The 19,077-nt window shown below is 45.0% G+C and overlaps 1 protein-coding gene across 1 annotated transcript; it reads left to right on the plus strand.

The window, feature by feature from the left end:
• The first annotated feature begins 6,369 nt into the window (after nucleotides 1-6,369).
• LOC147722902 (uncharacterized) lies at nucleotides 6,370-17,370 on the plus strand. Its single transcript, XM_086967409.1, has 2 exons — nucleotides 6,370-7,751; nucleotides 17,331-17,370. The coding sequence occupies exons 1-2, from the start codon at nucleotides 6,370-6,372 to the stop codon at nucleotides 17,368-17,370; spliced, it is 1,422 nt and encodes a 473-aa protein (XP_086823535.1).
• The last annotated feature ends 1,707 nt before the right edge of the window (nucleotides 17,371-19,077 follow it).

A 19,077-nucleotide genomic window follows, 5' to 3' on the forward strand; every position in this document is an offset into this window, starting at 1 on the left:
GGGGTTATTTAGACCCTTAACATTAAGGGTCACTACCTTTAAGGACGGCATTCCACCCGGGGATCAGAAACGCTATGTAGCAAGCAAGGGATCAGCAGGCGGGGCACATGGGGCAGGCGCGCGGGAAAGGCCAGGACAGGCCAAGCGTGGGCATGGACAGCATCGGACGGGACCTCCCCAACAACAAAACAACCCCCACACTCTCTCCAAACACACCCATGGCAACTAGCCAAATACAAACTTGAACACCCCATTGTCCCAGTCAAGCCCCAAAACGGGCAAGTCCGTAGAAAACAGCAAAGTGGACGTTCAGCCACTCACCTCCATCCGCTCCCCCCGACCCCCGGCCCCAACCCAGCATCGTGAAGGCTAAGAACATCTCCCCCCGGAGTGAAATTAGGCCGTCAGGGCCACGCCATTGGAGTCGGCCAAGTCCCTGGCTGCCGCCCTCAAAGCATCAGCCATGTCCGCCCTGAAAGTAGGGGAATCCGGACGCCCTGCACTCGCTGGCGACTGTCTCCTCGTTGACCTCCGTCGGCTCCGTCTCTCTGGGCGCCTCCACGACCGTGTAGCTCCGTCCTCCTCTGTAGCCGTGAGCCCCAGGACCCCGCAGATGTCTTGCAGGGAGCGTAACTGGTGCAGCGCCCCGTTCCACCTAAAGATCAGACGGAAAGGGTGTCCCCAGGAGTAAGGCGTCTCGTGTTCGCGCAGAAAGTCAGTGGCAATCCTGAAGGACCTGCGCTTCTGCAGCGTGATGGCGGACAGGTCTTGGTAGAGCGCTACAGGCCGCTCCCTGAAAGTTAGAGGCTGCTTCTTTCGGGCCTCCGCCATGATGCGTTCTTTCAGCGGGAAGTCGGACAAGAATGCCAAAATGTCTGGTGGGGGTGCCGATGACTGGCGCTGCCGACCAACCCTATGCGCTCTGTCAATGCGGACAGGGAAGTTTGCATCTTCCCCCAGGATCTCACGGAACAGGTCCTGCAGATAGGCCACCAAATCGGCCCCCTCGTCCGCGGATGGGACACCACGCACCCGGATGTTGTTCCGCCGGGACCTGTTCTCAACGTCTTCAGAGTGGGCCTGGAGCTCAACACATTGCTCCCGGAGGTGGAGAACGTCCTGTTGAAGATGGACTATCTCTTCATCCCGGCGCTGGGCCGCCGTCTCTACTGTTTCAACTCGCTCGCCGAGGCCCTTTACCTCCCTGCGTACTTCACGGACCTCACTGGCCACTTCCTTCTTCAGCGTTTGAAAGTCTTCCTTGAGGGAGCTAAACAGTTCCTCCTTAAAGGACCTCGTGACCGGCGGCTTGCCCCCAGGCGCATCCGCCGAGGCTCGGGAGGACCCCGGCGACGGCTGTGTTCTGTCCCGCAGCTGCTGGGCCCTGCCAAGCATATCCGGCAGGGTACGGTGCCCCTTCCGCGAGCCGCCCCTCCCAGTCATCGTAGTCGCTGCAGTGGACGAGCGGGCTCAGGTCCGGCCGCCCCAGGGTCCCCCAGTCGCCGGCGAGCGCCAGATGTGGGGACCGCTCTGCAAGCAGGGGTGCTGCGTCACAAGCGACAAAATGGCGGACCAGTCCGGGCACTGCCAGTCGCGGCGCCCAGCCAGGGCGGTGATCGAGAGCCAAAGCAGGGGTCCCCCTTCAGCACGTCCCACAGGAAGTTAGTATAGTAGCGGAGGCGACTGCAAGCACCTGCCAGCCAAGGGCACCGATGGAGGCTATCAACACCCGTCCTTCGGGGACAAGATGGCGGCAGGGCGGGGCCGGGAAGAGCGGCCCAGGCTGGCGACACCGCCGGTGCCCCCCGGAGCACAGCAAGCAGAGAAGTTCCACAGCCAATGTCACACAGTTTCACAGAAGGGCCCGAGTGGGCCGATCCCGGCGTTGAGGCCCCCAGTTGTCGTTCACGGGGCCGGGGCCTGCACAGCGCAGTGTGTCGCCGTTGCTAGTCGGGGGGCCAAAGCGCAGATCTCAAATCTAAAGTCTTCCGCGCCGCCAAGACCCCGCCCGTCGGGCTCCGTTATCCTCCGGCACGCGGCGGGTCCGATCCCCTCCGGATCGTCAGCTTTCAGCACCAGGCCCAGCCGAGGCGTCTGGACAGCACTGCAGTTCGCTCTGCCTCCCAGGCTCTCCTCCGTACCTCGATCTTCGACCAAACTTTTGAAGTGCTTCCTCCGAGGCGATTAGGGCCAAAGTAACATCAATGTGCGCGCCAAGTACTCCGCCACACTCCTCTCACTCGCTGAGCATCAGCGGGGGGAGAAAAGCGCAAGAAAGGGGCTCGAGCTGAGCCGGGCCGGAGGAGCTACGGGAGGAAGCGTCCGCTCACCCCGCCATCTTGGCCACGCCCCTTGCAGGAATTTTTATAGCAATTAATATTACAAAGTATCTCAAAAACAAGAGCCCCTCCCATACACTACATGTGCAGCTGTGTGATATCGTTCGATGAGGCTTATCTGCAATGTTACAGCTTTCCCAATGTGATGGGAAACTGGACACAGGTATTTTTACTAAAATAAAAAAATTTTGGCTTGTGTTCGAGGTCAGATGTTAATGAACCTCTGTATAAAGGGTCAGAAACTCCTGGAGACAGTTAAGCAGATGCTAACTTGTGCGCCTGTGCCAGATGGAATTAATTCCAGATATAGTTCACGTGACATCACACCGGCCCCCCAGCTGCCCACATTTAAAGAAAGTGCGGACGCACTCCTCAACATTTGGCGTTTGTGTAAATAAGGCTGGGCGCTCTTATTTTTAACTTTACAAATTCATCTCACTTGTGCCAGCCTTACTGTTGCAGGACAGCCATGCTTGCGCTTCATATTACACTGAAAACATATTGTGTAACAAGGGAATATGTGCTGGTATATTTTCATAGTGATAAACCCCAAGCCCACAGAGCCAACAGGTGGCACGGGGACCCGCGCTCCTATCAATTATTTCTGTCACTTCTGACACTCTAGCTTGAGGACTGTATTATGAAGACATACACAATGTGTCCCACCGGTGTCCAGTGAGCGTCCAAACTGACATGTTGACAGCAGTGAAGCAAACTGGGGGCTGGTTTCCTCCATAGATGGGGGAGGGGACTGTGTCTACATGGGGAACCCCTGGGCCTGGCGGATGTGAGGCAGGCACACACACACAGGTGGCTGCCTGGCATCCGAGGGGCGGGCATGTTGTACATTAAGCATGACCGCCAGCATGTTTTGGCCGGCTCGTGTACATTATGCAGCGAAAACCCACGCGCATCTCGTCTCGCCCTGGATGTAAAGACAGAGATGAGCCTTCGTCACAAGAAGTACGACGTGTGCAGGCAGCTGGGGATTAGTCACAGATAAGGAGCTCTGTCATCCGTGATGTCAAATACTGTGCAGTGGAGAAGGGTCTGTGTGTGGTTCGCATGCGGTAGCTAAGGTACTGGTCTGGAATATCTTTCAATGGCATGTGATGTGCACGTCTGACAAAACCCCTTGCTGAATATGGTGGTGACCAGGGCACAAGTTCTAAAAAAAGAAGTGGGGGGACGCTGAAGTCACGACAGGAAGGGACGTCACGAAAGGTGGCTTGCACCATCAGACTCATTACCTCCCCTCGCTCACCCCTTAGATGCGATTGCATCAGAGAAGCCAGCGCGTGAACAGTGTTCTGAATGAGCTCCGATCTCGCCCCAGAGAGGCCAAAGAGTGAATGTGTGGCTCCATTTGCCCCAGTTATCAAGCTCCCGGTAAAATAAGTGGGGGCACACCGTCCACAAGCGTGGTACCCTGACTCGGGCCCTGGTGGTGACACATGATGGAGCAAGGTGAAGAACAAAATTTTGTTCAAACTTGCAAAGTTAATCTCCCATAATATTAATAGAATTAATAAGCATGTGGTGAAATTACTAATCAACTTAGTTTAAGAATATTTGCATCATTACACACGGGATTAACAAATGTGCTTTTTGTTGCAAACGCAAAGAGAAAATAATAAACTAACCTTGTCTATTGTCTTTGTCAGTATTAAATGCGGCTGTTTAACCAATGGCATGTGCTTATTTTGTGGGCTTATGTTATGTCCTTTTCATGACAAAAGCTTATGGAGATTGTACAGTTCGAAGAAGACAAGTAAATATAATGCTGCATAATTGTGCTTTGCTAGGTAGCATAGTTAACGGGTTTTATTTTAGCAAAGAGGGTGGGTAACAGAATGGGTCTCAATTCTGTAATTAATTGATGTCTTGTGTTTGTTTAATAATAGTTTCCAAGTGAGGCCTAAAGATGGCAAAGAAAAATGGCTCTCAGAAAGCTGCAGATACGAAGACTTGTCCAGAGTGGGTCCTTGCACATGCGCAGCTGTGAGGATTTCTACTGTGAAGTCATCACTTTTGAAAAACAATTCTATTAGATAAACTGAATGTGCTCGTGGACAAAAAGCCCAAGGACAGAAATTCAGAGTGTCTGCCAAGGCAAGGAAGTGAAAAGTTTGAAACGCAAGGAAAGTATCTTTTTTGAGGAGGCCGAATGCTGAGGAAGTGAAAGACAATAGGGCTTATGTAAAGCCTGAACTTGGTCTAGAAACGGAGATGGGCTTACGTTTTTTATCATGGACTGACACAGGACAGCCAATGAAAAGCCTGGATTTACTAGAAAGAATGTAAAATGTAGAAAGTTTAGCTAGAGAAAAAGGTATAAAACCTGACGTTATGAGCAGGAGGGCGCTTCCCTTCTACCGATTCCTGAAAGGCGTGACATGCTGTCGGACTTTTGGCGCACGTAAGGACAGCAGACTTTAAATGATTTTTTCCTTTCTAGGTGATGCAAGAAATTGTCAGGGAAATAGATTTAGGGAATGGAAACCGTTATTTTGCTAATACTTCATGTTCTGAGCTTGCTTTGAAAATGTCAGTTTATTAATACATTTCCTCATAAAAATGCTGCTTTCTCGATTGCTTAAAAAATAAAGATTCTAAAACGTAAATGCTTTTTCCTTATGATTAATAAAGTTAAATAAAAATTAGATTTGAAATGACAAGCTGGTCTTGTTTATTCATGGTCTAGTTTCCATCAGTTGACCCATTCGCCTAAGTGACTTGATTAATGTTTGTTTAATGATTATAAACCATGGTAAAGATAGAAAAACTGCAGTTGTATATAAATATGTAAATAGGGTTTAAGTAGTTTCTATTAATCAAGTCACCTGATTCAGTTGCTCAAAAATTGTCTCATTGGTGTTATGGGCCTTTGTATGTGTTTCATGGTTAATGGTGAGTATTGAGGTGATAGGTAGCGTTTGTGAGACAGTTTTTCATTCGGAGCACTGGATCAATTACTTGGTAGCAGAGTTCGGTTACTATGGTAACTAGCATGTTACATGGTAATACATAGGATATATGTCTAAAACATGGTAAGATTGTTCAGTTGCTATATGTAGTCGAAAGGTTTTTTCCAGCAGTGTGAAAATTCCTGGTTTGCGCCGAGGTACATGAGAAGTGTGACAGGTGAAGTTACTCAGTGCATTTGTTCTGTTTCAAATAGTGGTATCGCCGTATATCACTAGTGTTGTGGACGTACAGCACAAGTTTAGGGATTTTAGGTGTGTAAGGTAGAATGTATAGTGAGGATTGTCTATGAAATTGTAGCTTTCGAGTATAGGGACTGGTGTCCTGTTTTCAAAACTTACTGTGAAAAGAGTAATAGAATGTATCCAAGCTTGAGTGAAGGGTAAGGAAGCGTCGTCTATCTTACTGACAAGTGTAGATCTCTATTGGTGGGTTAAAGTCCTACTAAAGATTTACGTATGCATGGTTAGGGTTTTTCTGTATGTAAGTGCGTAAATGAGTTAGTAATATGAGTTCATTATTACTTGCTAGAAGGGTAAAGTAGCCTTATTTTATCGACGAATTTAAATATTCTGTGAAAATAGCGTCGTCTATTTCACGCGAAAAGAATACTTGAATGTTTGAAAAAGCTGTCACTTTATTTTAGCGAAACAGACAAATGGTTTGTTTTTTGTGGAGTTACTAATTGAATTCTATTGAAAGATTTGTAAATATGGCGTTGTGAAAAATATTTTGTAAAGGAGGTGTCAGTTAAGGAGCGGAGTGAGAGACAGAGAAGCTGCAGCGGCAGCATACATCACAAGAGTCGCGCTGTGATTGGCTAACATACGTCACAGTATTTGCGCACCGATTGGTTCACGTGACAAGGCAAGCTTACAGCTGATTGGCTCATCCTGAAATACAGTAATTCTATTGGCTGAGCAAAATAATGACGAGGCTTAACCTGATTGGCTTGTTGTTGAGTTTCGCGCTCGGTGGTTAGAATCGCGGAATAACAAGGAAGTTGTTACGATCTTTTTCGAAGTAAGGGAAATTATTTTAAAACATGGATTATTATTACAAAAAGGAGAAAAAGAAGCTTTCATGGTTTCAGAAATTGAAAAATAAAATTAAACCTGACAAGAAAATCGCAACGCGAGGTGGAAGATTAATTCAGAAGTACAAAACACCTGCAGCTTATATGTTGGGTGAATATGGTTACCATACTTGTCTTTGGATTGAGAATTGGATGGAATATACTAAAAATGATGGTGTACTAGCATGGCCGGAAGATGGTTCATTTAACATAGCGGTTTTGAAAAATTTGAGAGAAAAAATGATGAAACTTGTACCAAGGCCTAGACCTACCCAATTTGAGGCTTTAGTTGAATGGGAGGATGAAATGTTTGAATTAGAACAAGAGAATAGAGGAGTTTCAAGGGGAACTGGATTAAATCTTAATAGAGAAACACATCAGAATAGAATGCGTCGATGGAGAAATGGAGACATGTGTGATGGTTTGTACCCAGTGAGACTAATTGATGAGGTAACTGGACAAAAGAGTACCCAAAAGAGAAATAGAAATAATGAAGAAAGTGATTCAGAGGATGCGATATTAGAAGAGATTTATACTAGAAAACCGCCTCCCTATCAACCAGTTTGTTCATGGACTTCCCCAAGTGCCCCTCCAACTACTCCAACTGCCCCTCCAAGAGAAATTGTTAATGAGACATCTCCTAGAACAAATTCGAATTTTAGAAATTCACCTGAAAGAGTAGAAACAAGACATAGTTCAAATATATCTGGAGAAAATAGAAATTATATTGAAACCCCAGTTCAGAGAAATGAAACCCTGAGAAATGGTCAAAGAACAGAAAGGTGTGAGGAATTACCAAATACCTCAGAATATTTTTGTTCTAAAGATGAATTAATTCAGAAGTTAACTAAAAGTATGGAAGCAGTAACAGTACCTGTAACGATTGGATCTGTTCTTCCAGTATTTGATCAAAGGGAAGTTAGACATTCAGCTTTAACTGTTCCATTAAATTCAGAAATACAGGAAGTGACTGAGAAATTTTATTCAGATTTGTCTGAAATACATCGAGAGAAAATGATGATGCCTGACTTAACTTTTAACCAAGATTCGTTATGTAAAACTCTATCTGGTGCAGAATCTGATTCTGGAACTCCTGAAAAGAGTCCGAGTAAAATAGATTTAACGCAAACCCCAGAATGTAAATTACTTGATGTTGCAAAATTGAAAGCAGATATTGAGGAATTAATAATTGGGACAATTGGAACTGACAGTTTGAAGGCATATCAGGATGATGAATTATTATTTATTTGTAAAAGCATAACCTGGAAAACGAAAAACAAATATGATCAATTAGAGGAAATTGCTGTTGAATTAGAAGTAGATTTGAGTAAACAGAAGAATTTGCAGAAAACGTACAGGGTGGATTTCTCTGAAAAAGACATTGAAAACATGAATACCTCAGGAAGAATAATTCATATAAAAGAATTAATTGTTATTTTGAGAAAATGGGGTGAATTAAGCAAATGGAGAATAAAATGGGCAAAGAAAAGAGAGGAAGACAGAAAAAGCTTAGCTTTTCCTGCCAGAGAAAAAGAAGTAGTAGCAAATGAGTTTCCAATTAGAGAAATACCGGAAGGAGGCTATGTGCATGTCCCATGGACGAGACAGGACATTTTAATGTTCACAAATGATTTTCCTCGATTAAGAGAAAAACCTGTAGAATGGTATCGACAGGTAGATAGATTTGTGAAGGTTTCAAAAGTTTTGTGGGTTGATCTTGATGGATTCTTTGACATAGTTGTCCCATCAGATCTGTGGACAGAATGTAAAATTTCTATAAATTGGCCTAGAGAAGAATTTCCTCGAGATAAAGTGACAGGTGCTCCTTCACCAGACGTGATGAGAAAGTACGAACAGGTAATTGTGTTTTTAAAAAACAAGATTCCCCCAAAAGATATAGATTGGGTTAAAATAAACAGAACAACCCAAGAGCCAAAAGAATCAGTGCATTCATTCTATGAAAGATTACTGCTGGTATTTAAACAGTACAGTGGTTATGAACATTTGAGTGAAAAGGATATGAGCCATTTCATATACAGATTTGTATATGGCTTGAGACCCGAAATTAGTAAAATGGTATGAACTGGAATAGTTGGTTGGCAATCACACACAGTAGATGATATTTTGAGAAAAGCAAAATACTGTAGTGATGAAATTGATGCTAAACAAAAGAAGCTGAAATAAAAGGCTATGTGGGCAAAGGTAAAGGTGGCTGAACAACAAATAGCAACCTTAGTGAATAAAAATGTTGATCAGAATCAAGGGAAATTTAAAGGTAATTATAATAAACCGAAATTGATGGGAAATATAGAAGAGCTAAAACAGAAACTCCCATGTTTTAATTGTGGCGAAATTGGACACTGGAAGCGCGAATGCAAGAATCCGCCCAGAAATTTGTTAAAAAATGCATCATTAAATCCACAGATGCAGAATTAGATAAATCAGCAGCAACAGCTACAGCGACAGGTAGTGTTTCAGCAAAGTCAGATACCACAACCGCCACTTCCAAACTGTGTAAATGCGCAGAGATACAGTGCAGAAACAGGATTCAGCGGAGGTGAACAGGTAAACAGATCGCCAAGAGTGAACGTGTCGAATGTGTCTCAACAATATTGGGTGAAAGAAGATGGTGGGAGTGAATTTGAGGATTACTTCTGACGGTGCCTGAGAGAGGAGGAAGAGTGTGTGCTTGGAGCCACTCTTGAGGTAGATCAATCTGGTCCATTTGTAAATGGTAAAGTGAATGATGTAGAAATTACTTTCCTAGTGGATACAGGTGCTACCCGTTCTACTGTTAGATCAGTGGAAATAGAAAACCTTCCTCTCTCTGGTGACAAAATCCAAGTAGTAGATGTAGCTAATCAACAAATAAAAACAGATCTAACTGAACCAGTTGAAGTTGAAATTGGTAAATTTAAGGATATTGTGAGAAGTTGGCCTGATGTATGATGTCCACAATTCTGTGGGCACCTTGTATCAGTCCAAACAATCCCTTATAGTGGTGGTTGTAAGTCAACCTTATAGACAAGCTATCCTAGGGGTAGCATGGACTAAGCAGCCTTCAGGCTAAACTCAAGAGGGCATGTGAAGCCAGCTGTTTTACCATATGCAATCCTGTAATATCAAATGAAAGGACACCACACAAATTATATATTATAAAAATATATGTATTTATTACTAGAATAATCCTCTATACTCTTTATGAGTATAGAAGCACAAGCGTTTAAACAAAAGCACAGTTTTACATATGAAAGTTGCACGTTTATGGATGAGGACGGTGGCGGTGGCCACTCAAACCATATATTAAACAAGCATTGGAAATGCAATAGGTCTCGCATTAGGAAAGTTTGAGCTATTGGTATTGTAAATGACACTATTTTTATTTATGTGTTGGTTTTGAAAGTAGCAAAATTAATAGCTTTGTCAGTTACAATGTCAATAGTTTTAACTTTTGCAAATGTGACACCTATAGCATTTGTAATGCAATGTGTGTTGTATTTACGTGACTTAGATGTATTGATATTACAAATAACAATGGCTTTTAATTTTGTAAATAATTAATACTTAAATAAAAGTTATTGTAATTTATAATGGCAATAGCTTAAACGTTTGTAAATAACTTTGTGAAGCTTATGTTCAGTGTATTTTATTGTTACGAAAATCCAAGAACATTGTATTTGCACCTAAACACACACAGAGCCACACACATATAGATGTGGTGGTGGTGGATCTGGGGGATATGGTGGTGGGGGATATGGTGGTGGTGGATGTGGTGGTGGATGTGGTGGTGATGGTGGTGGTGGATGTGGGGGTGGATGTGGTGGTGGATGTGGTGGTGGTGGAGGTGGTGGATGTGGTGGTGATGTGGTGGATGTGGTGGTGGTGGATGTGGATGTGGTGAAAGTGGTGGTGGATGTGGTGGTGGTGGTTGTGGATGTGGTGGTGGTGGATGCAGTGGAAGTGGTGGATGTGGTGGTGGTGGTATTGATATTACAAATAACAATGGCTTTTAATTTTGTAAAAAATTAATACTTAAATAAAAGTTATTGTAATTTATAATGGCAATAGCTTAAACGTTTGTAAATAACTTTGTGAAGATTATGTTCAGTGTATTTTATTGTGATGAAAATCCAAGAACATTGTATTTGCACCTAAACACACACAGAGCCACACACATATAGATGTGGTGGTGGTGGATCTGGGGGATATGGTGGTGGGGGATATGGTGGTGGTGGATGTGGTGGTGGATGTGGTGGTGATGGTGATGGTGGATGTGGGGGTGGATGTGGTGGTGGATGTGGTGGTGGTGGAGGTGGTGGGTGTGGTGGTGATGTGGTGGATGTGGTGGTGGTGGATGTGGTGATGTGGATGTGGTGAAAGTGGTTGTGGATGTGGTGGTGGTGGTGGTTGTGGATGTGGTGGTGGTGGATGCGGTGTAAGTGGTGGATGTGGTGGTGGTGGATGCGGTGGAAGTGGTGGATGCGGTGGAAGTGGTGGATGTGGATGCGGTGGTGGATGTGGTGGTGGATGCGGTGGATGTGTTGGATGTGGTGGTGGTGCCCCCTAGTCTTTGACTGACTTTACTGATGGACTGTTGTCTAAATACCTTCCTTGCTGCTAAAAACACAGAAAACTGGCTTCCAGTTTTCAGGCAGAGGAGCTATAACCTAAGAAAAGTGGTTAAATGGATGGTTATGCACCAATGGATATAATACGGGCAGGGAGGTAAGCTGGGAAAATGCCAACGTTATTGTTTTGTAGGCAAAGAATGAAAAATGTCTTACTGTTCAGAAACAAGCAAAATGTCATACATTTTAATACATTACAAAAATCTATATTTGTTAGGGCTTGGATGGAAGATTTGCTCCAGTCATGTTGAAGACTAAAGAAAATACTAAGCAAATGCCCAATTCAATTGATTAATATGCGCGCAAGAACCCATGGGTTTCTTGTGGGAGCAATGCTGTGTGTTCACCTTGGACTGGGAATATTCGACTAAGTCTAAAGTTAAATTACTATGAAATCTGCACACTAGCATCATACCACTGGGCTACGTTTCACATGTAGTCCATCAGTCTTCCACCCTTAGTGCAACCGTGGTTTTACTGTAAACGTCAGTAAAATATTATTTGCAATCTGAGGGCCCATATGTCTGCAACACTGTGGCTGTACGATTACAGGCAAACCAAAGTTATTTGACTAGTATTCGTACTAATTGTATAAAACACTACATGAAAAGGGTTGTCCCCTGTAGTGGTGTTAATACGTGGACTATCATGTGATCCGACTGTACTTCGGCAGTGTATAAAGTTCAAAGTAAACCAACCAATCAGAGAGAACAGGTAAAAATCTTGTTCGCGCTATATAAAACTTTATAAATAAATAAGGATGGCATGGCCGACACACAATTGCTCTCTTTTAACGGATATGCTAAATTGGTAAGTAAAAACTACACCCAAATACCCCGCTGGAAACCAATCAACTTTCTTTGTATCAGCAGCATGTCAATGCGCTGAGCACTGACGTCGAACAAACTAGTCTTCACGTCATTCTTACTACAGCAGAAATCATAACATGTTCGGGAATCAATTTCAGCGTCTGATGCAAGCCCGTCTGAATGATATCCATGAGCAGCGCCATTTATCCAACAAAAAACCTTGCTTTGGGAGCTGCTACACGCCAAAGTAATAGAATAAAGTACTATTGTCGCGCATACGTAAAGTAGCATTAACAGCCAATGATTTGGGACAAAAATGCAAACAGTTTACTGCAATACATCGAGAACTCTGTTGAACTTGGATGTATGACGCTGCCGCTATTCACAGAACACGCGTCGCTTTCCGAAAGTTAACACCAAAGAGAGGGGGCTTACCAGAAACGAATGCAGCGGGAGACATCTGACAGGAGGAAAAAAACGCATAGATATCGGTACCACGACTACAAGTTCCCGAAGAAGGTTCGACACACGGGTAGAAGAGAATGTGTGTGCTCCGTGTGTACTGCCGATCTCGGTTGCCACTCCATTCAAGGAGCCAGAGTGACGTAAGCGCTAGGGGAGGTCCTCATAGGCAATTTAAATGTTACGCCACACAAAGATCTCAGACATTTTACCCGAGTGTAATCCATGCCCTGTGGGTTAAATATGACTTGCTGCACCAAAAGCATTAACTCACTGAGCAATCCAACATAACAAATGTGTGTTTTACACATTTTGTGCAATTCTTTGCCACAGTCACTTACCCCAATTTAATCATTTAACCCAATGATCGGTTATTACACACAGTGGCAGTGCTCTCTAGCAAGTGAAACACTCACCAGAATGATCGCAGTGAAAGAAGTCCCCAGTGGAAACAAGCTTCTGTGTTCTGCGACACGGCGGGCAGGGGAGGGGGCGGAGCGGGGAGAGGTGCGACACGGCAGGCAGGGGAGGAGAGTAGGAGGAGGAGAGGGGAGGAGAGTAGGAGGAGGAGGGGGGAGGAGAGTAGGGGAGGCACGGCCTAGCGGCCGTGCAATCAAGAAGTGAGGGGGCGGAGCTGAACACGCGTCGCTTTCCGAAAGGTAACACCAAAGAGAGGGGGCTTACCAGAAACGAATGCAGCGGGAGACATCTGACAGGAGGAAAAAAACGCATAGATATCGGTACCACGACTACAAGTTCCCGAAGAAGGTTCGACACACGGGTAGAAGAGAATGTGTGTGCTCCGTGTGTACTGCCGATCTCGGTTGCCACTCCATCCAAGGAGCCAGAGTGACGTAAGCGCTAGGGGAGGTCCTCATAGGCAATTTAAATGTTACGCCACACAAAGATCTCAGACATTTTACCCGAGTGTAGGAGTAGGAGGAGGAGGAGGAGGGGGGAGGAGAGTAGGAGGAGGAGGGGGGAGGAGAGTAGGGGAGGCACGGCCTAGCGGCCGTGCAATCAAGAAGTGAGGGGGCGGAGCTGGGGGAGGCTGTGAGATGTGCACGCGCTTTTAAGCTCAATGCGCATGCGCATTGAGCTTGAATCTCACGGGCACTGCAAGGAATCGCCACGATTCCTTGCAAGTTAGTTAAAGACTGGTTAAGCCCCCATAGTCTCGCAAGCTCGATGCGCATGCGCATCGACAGGCGAGACCTAAAAAGTGGTATAAGTATCACTTTACGAACAGTGGTAAGGCCTAGGGCCTTGGGAATCGCTGGGACTACTCGGGACTAGAAGTGATGAAGTCGGGAGAGGCCCGCGGGGCTCGGGTGCAGCGCTAAAAGCACACGCATGCACCAATGCAAAGTCAATGGTGCGTAAAAGTTATCGAGTTACAGTTTTAGGAGTCTTCCGACTGGACTTGAATTACCAAACTTTAGACTTAGACACTAGAGGTGTAAATCACTACAGGAGCACCGGCGTTCATGAGTTACCTCACCCACAGGAAGCGGGTGCATAGGTGCCAAAGTGTGTCGGGTTTCGTCGTGCAGTTCGATGGTGCCTGGAGATGAAGATGCTGCAGGCGGCCAGGAGAGAAGAGTCCGGTTGGATCCAAGGGTGGATCGAAGATGTAGAGTACCTGAAAGCAGAGGGGACAGAGCCTGGGTCACTCAGCAGTGACCAGGGTGGAACCAGGAAGGAACCAGGCACTGTCGGGCGCAATCAGGTGGTTGTTGAGAAGCTTGTCTCTGCTGCCACGTGGACTCTGGGGCACCGATGATGTCCTGGAGTAGATCAGGAGCTGTCCCACAAAGGTTCTCGCTATCGGCGGTATCGGCTTCCGGATTGGAGTTAACAAGCCTTGGCAAGTGCAACCCATGTAGGATTCGAAGATTGCTTCTTACTCAGACCAGCAAGGTCAGAGAGGTTGCTCCTTTTCAGGGAAGCGAGGGCCAGTTGTAGGCAACCAGACTACCAGTGTAAATTCAAAGGTTCATCGGTACTGGGGCCGCTAGCCAATGGGAAAGCAACCGGACCAACGAGTTGAGCAGGAAAATGCAAAAGGGCCCCACGCAGCACTCCGTGAGTGTGGAGGAGATAACTTTGGTGCAAAAGCTGCTCAGGGCTGGGGCTTCTCAAACCCCAATGCACAGCTTTGAGGGGGCCTCGGGAGCTGCACGGTGAGCACTTTGTAGTTTTTCCAAGTTAGCCGGCCCCATGCTTCAGATCGCCTCCACGGGTCTCAGATTCACTGGGACTGTGGATCGGGCTGTTGGAAGGCAGGAAAAGTGGGTGGTCACTCCTTGACCACAAGGGAGATTCTTCAGTCTTCTACGTCGAGTAGGATGTTGAAGGGTCCAGAGTTTTGTTTCACAAGTTTCAGTCAGGATAATCTGATGTGCATTGGCACAGCTCCTACCTTTATTCCAAATCAAGGGGCTGGATTACCTGCTAGGTCCCTCCTATGGGTGGGACCCAGGAAGGGAGTGGTTACACCCCTTTCCCTTTGTCCAGTTTCGTGCCAGGACTGGGGCTGGAGTGTCGCAGAACCGGTTTGACTGGATTTTGCATGGGACACCGTGTGGGCCCCAGGCAGTGTCTAGTTTCTTTCAACCCTCCCTGCTCCAATCCACTATCTCCTGTCTGGGGTGGTGTAGGACCTCCCTGCGACAGGAAACCTTTTGTCCAGGCCTCCCCTGCCAAGTTTCGGTCAGCAGCAGGAGGTCAGACTTGTGTCGGGGCAGCAGCATCCATTTTGTGATGCTGAGGCTCTGGTTAGGATTAACCGCGTTTTAAGTAAAGTAACATGTCTTCTCCCTCTAGAAGGGTGGAATGCTACCCCCGTCGCAAGAACTGGCGAGGGGGTAGTATTCCAAAGTGTATGACACCTTACACGACATGTTTTGATAAAGCCAAACCAAAGTTAGCAATAACCGTGAGGATTATAATGTACTTAAGAGTATATGGTATGGCAATACCCTGGAACAGCAGTAAGGAAACGGTTCCGACCTCTGCAGACAGGCTCAGCTCATGCTAGAGCACCATCTCACATAAAACCAAGCACTCTGCCTCCAGGATTGTTAAGGTCTGCCATAGGAGTGACTGATAGGTATATATGTGTCCAGATATAGGTTTAGATACAGGTATACTATATCTAAGCAAGGGGTGAGTACACCACCTTGCCCCAGCTGAGTGATCAGCCAGTTGTGTCAATTTAATGGCCAGCCAGGGGTGGCAAAAGATGTGCTGCAGTCCCTGGTAGGCCTTGGGTGCATCTATGCCCTGGGCACCTATAGTGCACTGTACAGGGGCTGATAAGGTGTCCAGTACCAAATTGGTGATGTACCTATAGTACATGGTTAGTAATTTAGAGAGAGAACAGCAGGCTGTGGGTCTGATTAGCAGGCCCACAGCCACATTAAGTCGAAAACCAGTGAAGCAAAAAGCAAACATTGGGGTGACCATAGGATAGCAGACCCTACTCTCCTACATAACCCCCCCCCCCCAAACGCAGGGACATTAAACTTAACCTTAACCAGATAAGTCTTCATGTTCTAAGTGGAAATACCTGGAGAGACCATCTGCATTGCCATGGTCAGTCCCTGGTCTGTGCTCCACTGTAAAGTCCATCCCCTGAAGGGAAATGGACCACCTGAGCAGTTTGGGATTTTCACCCTTCATCTGATTAAGCCACAAGAGGGGCTTATGGTTTGTCTGAATTAGGAAGTGAGTGCCAAACAAGTATGGTCTCAACTTCTTCAGGGCCCAAACCACAGCAAAGGCCTCCCTCTCAATGGCTGACCAACGTTTCTCTCTAGGGGTCAGCCTTCTGCTAATAAAAGCAATGGGCTGGTCTTGACCATCTACATTAAGTTGTGAAAGCACAGCTCCCACCCCCAACTCAGAAGCATCTGTTTGGACAATGAACTCTTTGGAGTAGTCAGGACTCTTCAGGATAGGTGCAGAGCACATGGCCTTCTTCAGGTCATCAAATGCCTTTTGACAGCTAACTGTCCACTGAACCTTTTTTGGCATCTTCTTTGATGTCAAGTCATTTAATGGTGTCACAATGGACCCATAGTTCTTCACAAATTTCCTGTAATACCCAGTCAGGCCCAAGAAGGCTCTGACTTGTGTCTGGGTAGTTGGAGGAGCCCAGTGCTGCATGGCCTGTATCTTGCTCTCCACTTGTTGAACCTGACCCCCACCTACTAGGTGGTCCAGGTACACAACCTTGCTCTGCCCTATCTGGCACTTAGTAGCCTTGATAGTCAGGCCTGCCTTTTGCAGGGCCTCCAGAACTTTCTTCAGGTGGATCAGATGATCCTCCCAGGTGGAGCTGAAGACAGCAATATCATCTAGATATGCTGCACAAAAGTCATCCAACCCAGCAAGGACTTGATTCACCAACCTTTGGAAAGTGGCAGGTGCATTCTTCAAACCAAAGGGCATTACCACAAATTGATAATGTCCAATGGGGGTTGAGAATGCTGTTTTGGCCTTGGACTCCTCAGCTAACCTGATTTGCCAATAGCCAGCTGTAAGATCAAATGTGCTCAGAAATTTGTCAGAAGCCAATTTATCTATGAGCTCATCTGCCCTTGGAATAGGATGAGCATCTGTCCTAGTGACAGCATTGAGACCTCTATAGTCCACACAAAACCTAATTTCTCTCTTTCCATCTTGGGTATGGGGTTTTGGCACAAGGACTACTGGGCTGGCCCATGGGCTCTCTGATGGCTCAATAACTCCAGGTTCAAGCATTTTCTGCACCTCAGCCTTTATACAATCCTTGACATGGTCAGGTTGCCTGTAGATTTTATTCTTCACAGGCAGACTGTCACCAGTGTCCACCTCATTTGGGGGAAGATATTATGCAAAAAGGACGGAGTTCTATATATCAACCATTTGTTAAAGAATTGCATACGTTTAAAATTTGCTCCTCGAAAAATGGTTTTATTAAACTTATTTATTTTGTCCCATACCTGTTGATTAATTGTAATATCTTCCTTCTTTTTCCATCTTTCAGTAATCTTGTTGTAGAGGTCCTGATCTTTACCTTCTCTTAGTGTTTTAATCCAAATACTCATTTTCTTTTGTGTTTTGTTGTTAAGGATAGTGGAAATATTTTCTTTCACAAATAGATTTCCTATAGTGAGTTCTCTAAATTTTGGATTTATCCTGAAGAAGGACCAGTTCAGCATGCAGTGCGAATGGATTAACTGACTATTGATTTCATCCCAGGATTTCCATCTGTTACCCAAGAGGAAGTCTTCAATTTTCTCGAAGCCATTCTCCTTCCAAATAGTTAATATATATTTGTCCATACATCCAGCGTCTCCTAAGCTAAAATTCATTAAATTTGTCTTGCTGCTAAAATTAGGTAATCCATAGAACTTAAAAAACTGAGTTTTCACCTTAAAGATCCACTGCAGGGATTTATAGCGTACTTTTTTGGGATCTTTAGTGATTCTTACTGGGTCATAAATTTTCAATTCCAGCAGCATCCTTTTGATAAAAAAATCATCCGTCTCGTGAAAATCTAAAACAGAAAACCTGTGACTATAATGTGCAAAAGACGCAAAATAATATTCTCTAATATTTGGGAGGGACAACCCTCCTTGTGTAGATGATAAATACAAAGTGCTCAGTGCAAGCCTGGGAGATTTTTTTGCCCATAGGAAAGAGGAAATCAGCGCTTCTACTTTTTTAAAATAAGAGGCCTGGATTGCGCAGGGAATTGCACAAAAAAGGAAATTAAAGAGGGGTAATACCGACATACGAATTAGCGATGCCCGTCCTATAATAGACAGGGGTAACAAATTCCACCGGTCTAAAAGTGAGCCCACCTTTTTTAATAAAAGTAAAACATTTAGTGCAAAAAGGTCGTCTAGGCTATCTGATACAAATATTCCAAGATATCTTTTGGGATTTGTGTTATATCCGGAGCTAAAGTGTCTATAGTGCAGTTCACCAGAATAATTTCCGTTTTGTTTACATTAATTTTATAACCCCCCAGCTTTTGAAAATCAGAGAAGATTTTTTAAATCCTCCGTTGACTAGAGGGTTTAGAATCTATAAAAAGGGCAATATCATCTGCATACAGTTTTATATTTGTCATTCCTAATATTGGGGCTGTGTCAGCTTTAATATTCCTGATGGCGATTGCAAGAGGTTCGATAAATAATGCAAATAAAATTGGCGACAGGGGACATCCCTGTCGCGTACCTCTAGTGACGTTACAGGACCCAATATTTGTATTATTAATGATAATGTGTGCCCTAGAATTCACATACATTGTCGTAAGAGAAAAATAAAAACATTCGGGAAATTAAAACTACGTAAAATTGCAAACAGGCAATCCCAAGAGACTAGATCGAAGGCTTTCTCCGCATCTAAAAACCAAATTTGAGCCTTCACCTTATTAGTTTTAAAATAATCTAGTGCCTCCAATAAAAATGTAGTGTTGGAATGAAGATGTCTGCCTGCGATGAAACCGCACTGGTCATGAGCTACCAGGGATCCTATTATTTTGTTTAATCGGTTTGCTAAAAGTTTTGTAAAAATTTTATAATCTGTATTCAGAAGGCTAATCGGGCGGTATGAATTTATATTTTCCTTGTTCTTGCCCTTTTTTAAAATACTGACCACCACCGCTATATGGAAGGAATCCGGTGGGGGACCACCTTGGAGTAAGTTATTAACTAATTTCAGAAGTTCTTTGCGTAGTGTTCCCTCAAATCTTTTAAAAAATTCGATGGGAAGGCCATCCTCAC

The sequence above is a fragment of the Lissotriton vulgaris genome, chromosome 4_1, assembly GCF_964263255.1.
Source record: "Lissotriton vulgaris chromosome 4_1, aLisVul1.2, whole genome shotgun sequence".
Taxonomy (NCBI): Eukaryota; Metazoa; Chordata; class Amphibia; order Caudata; family Salamandridae; genus Lissotriton; species Lissotriton vulgaris.

Bases quoted from the DNA above. Each gene is read 5' to 3' on its own strand.
- LOC147722902 (XM_086967409.1), top strand. From the start codon at position 6,370: ATGGATTATTATTACAAAAAGGAGAAAAAGAAGCTTTCATGGTTTCAG. The intron at 7,752-17,330 runs GTACAGGGTGGA...TCCATCTTTCAG, and splicing joins CAGAAGAATTTGCAGAAAAC to TAATCTTGTTGTAGAGGTCC.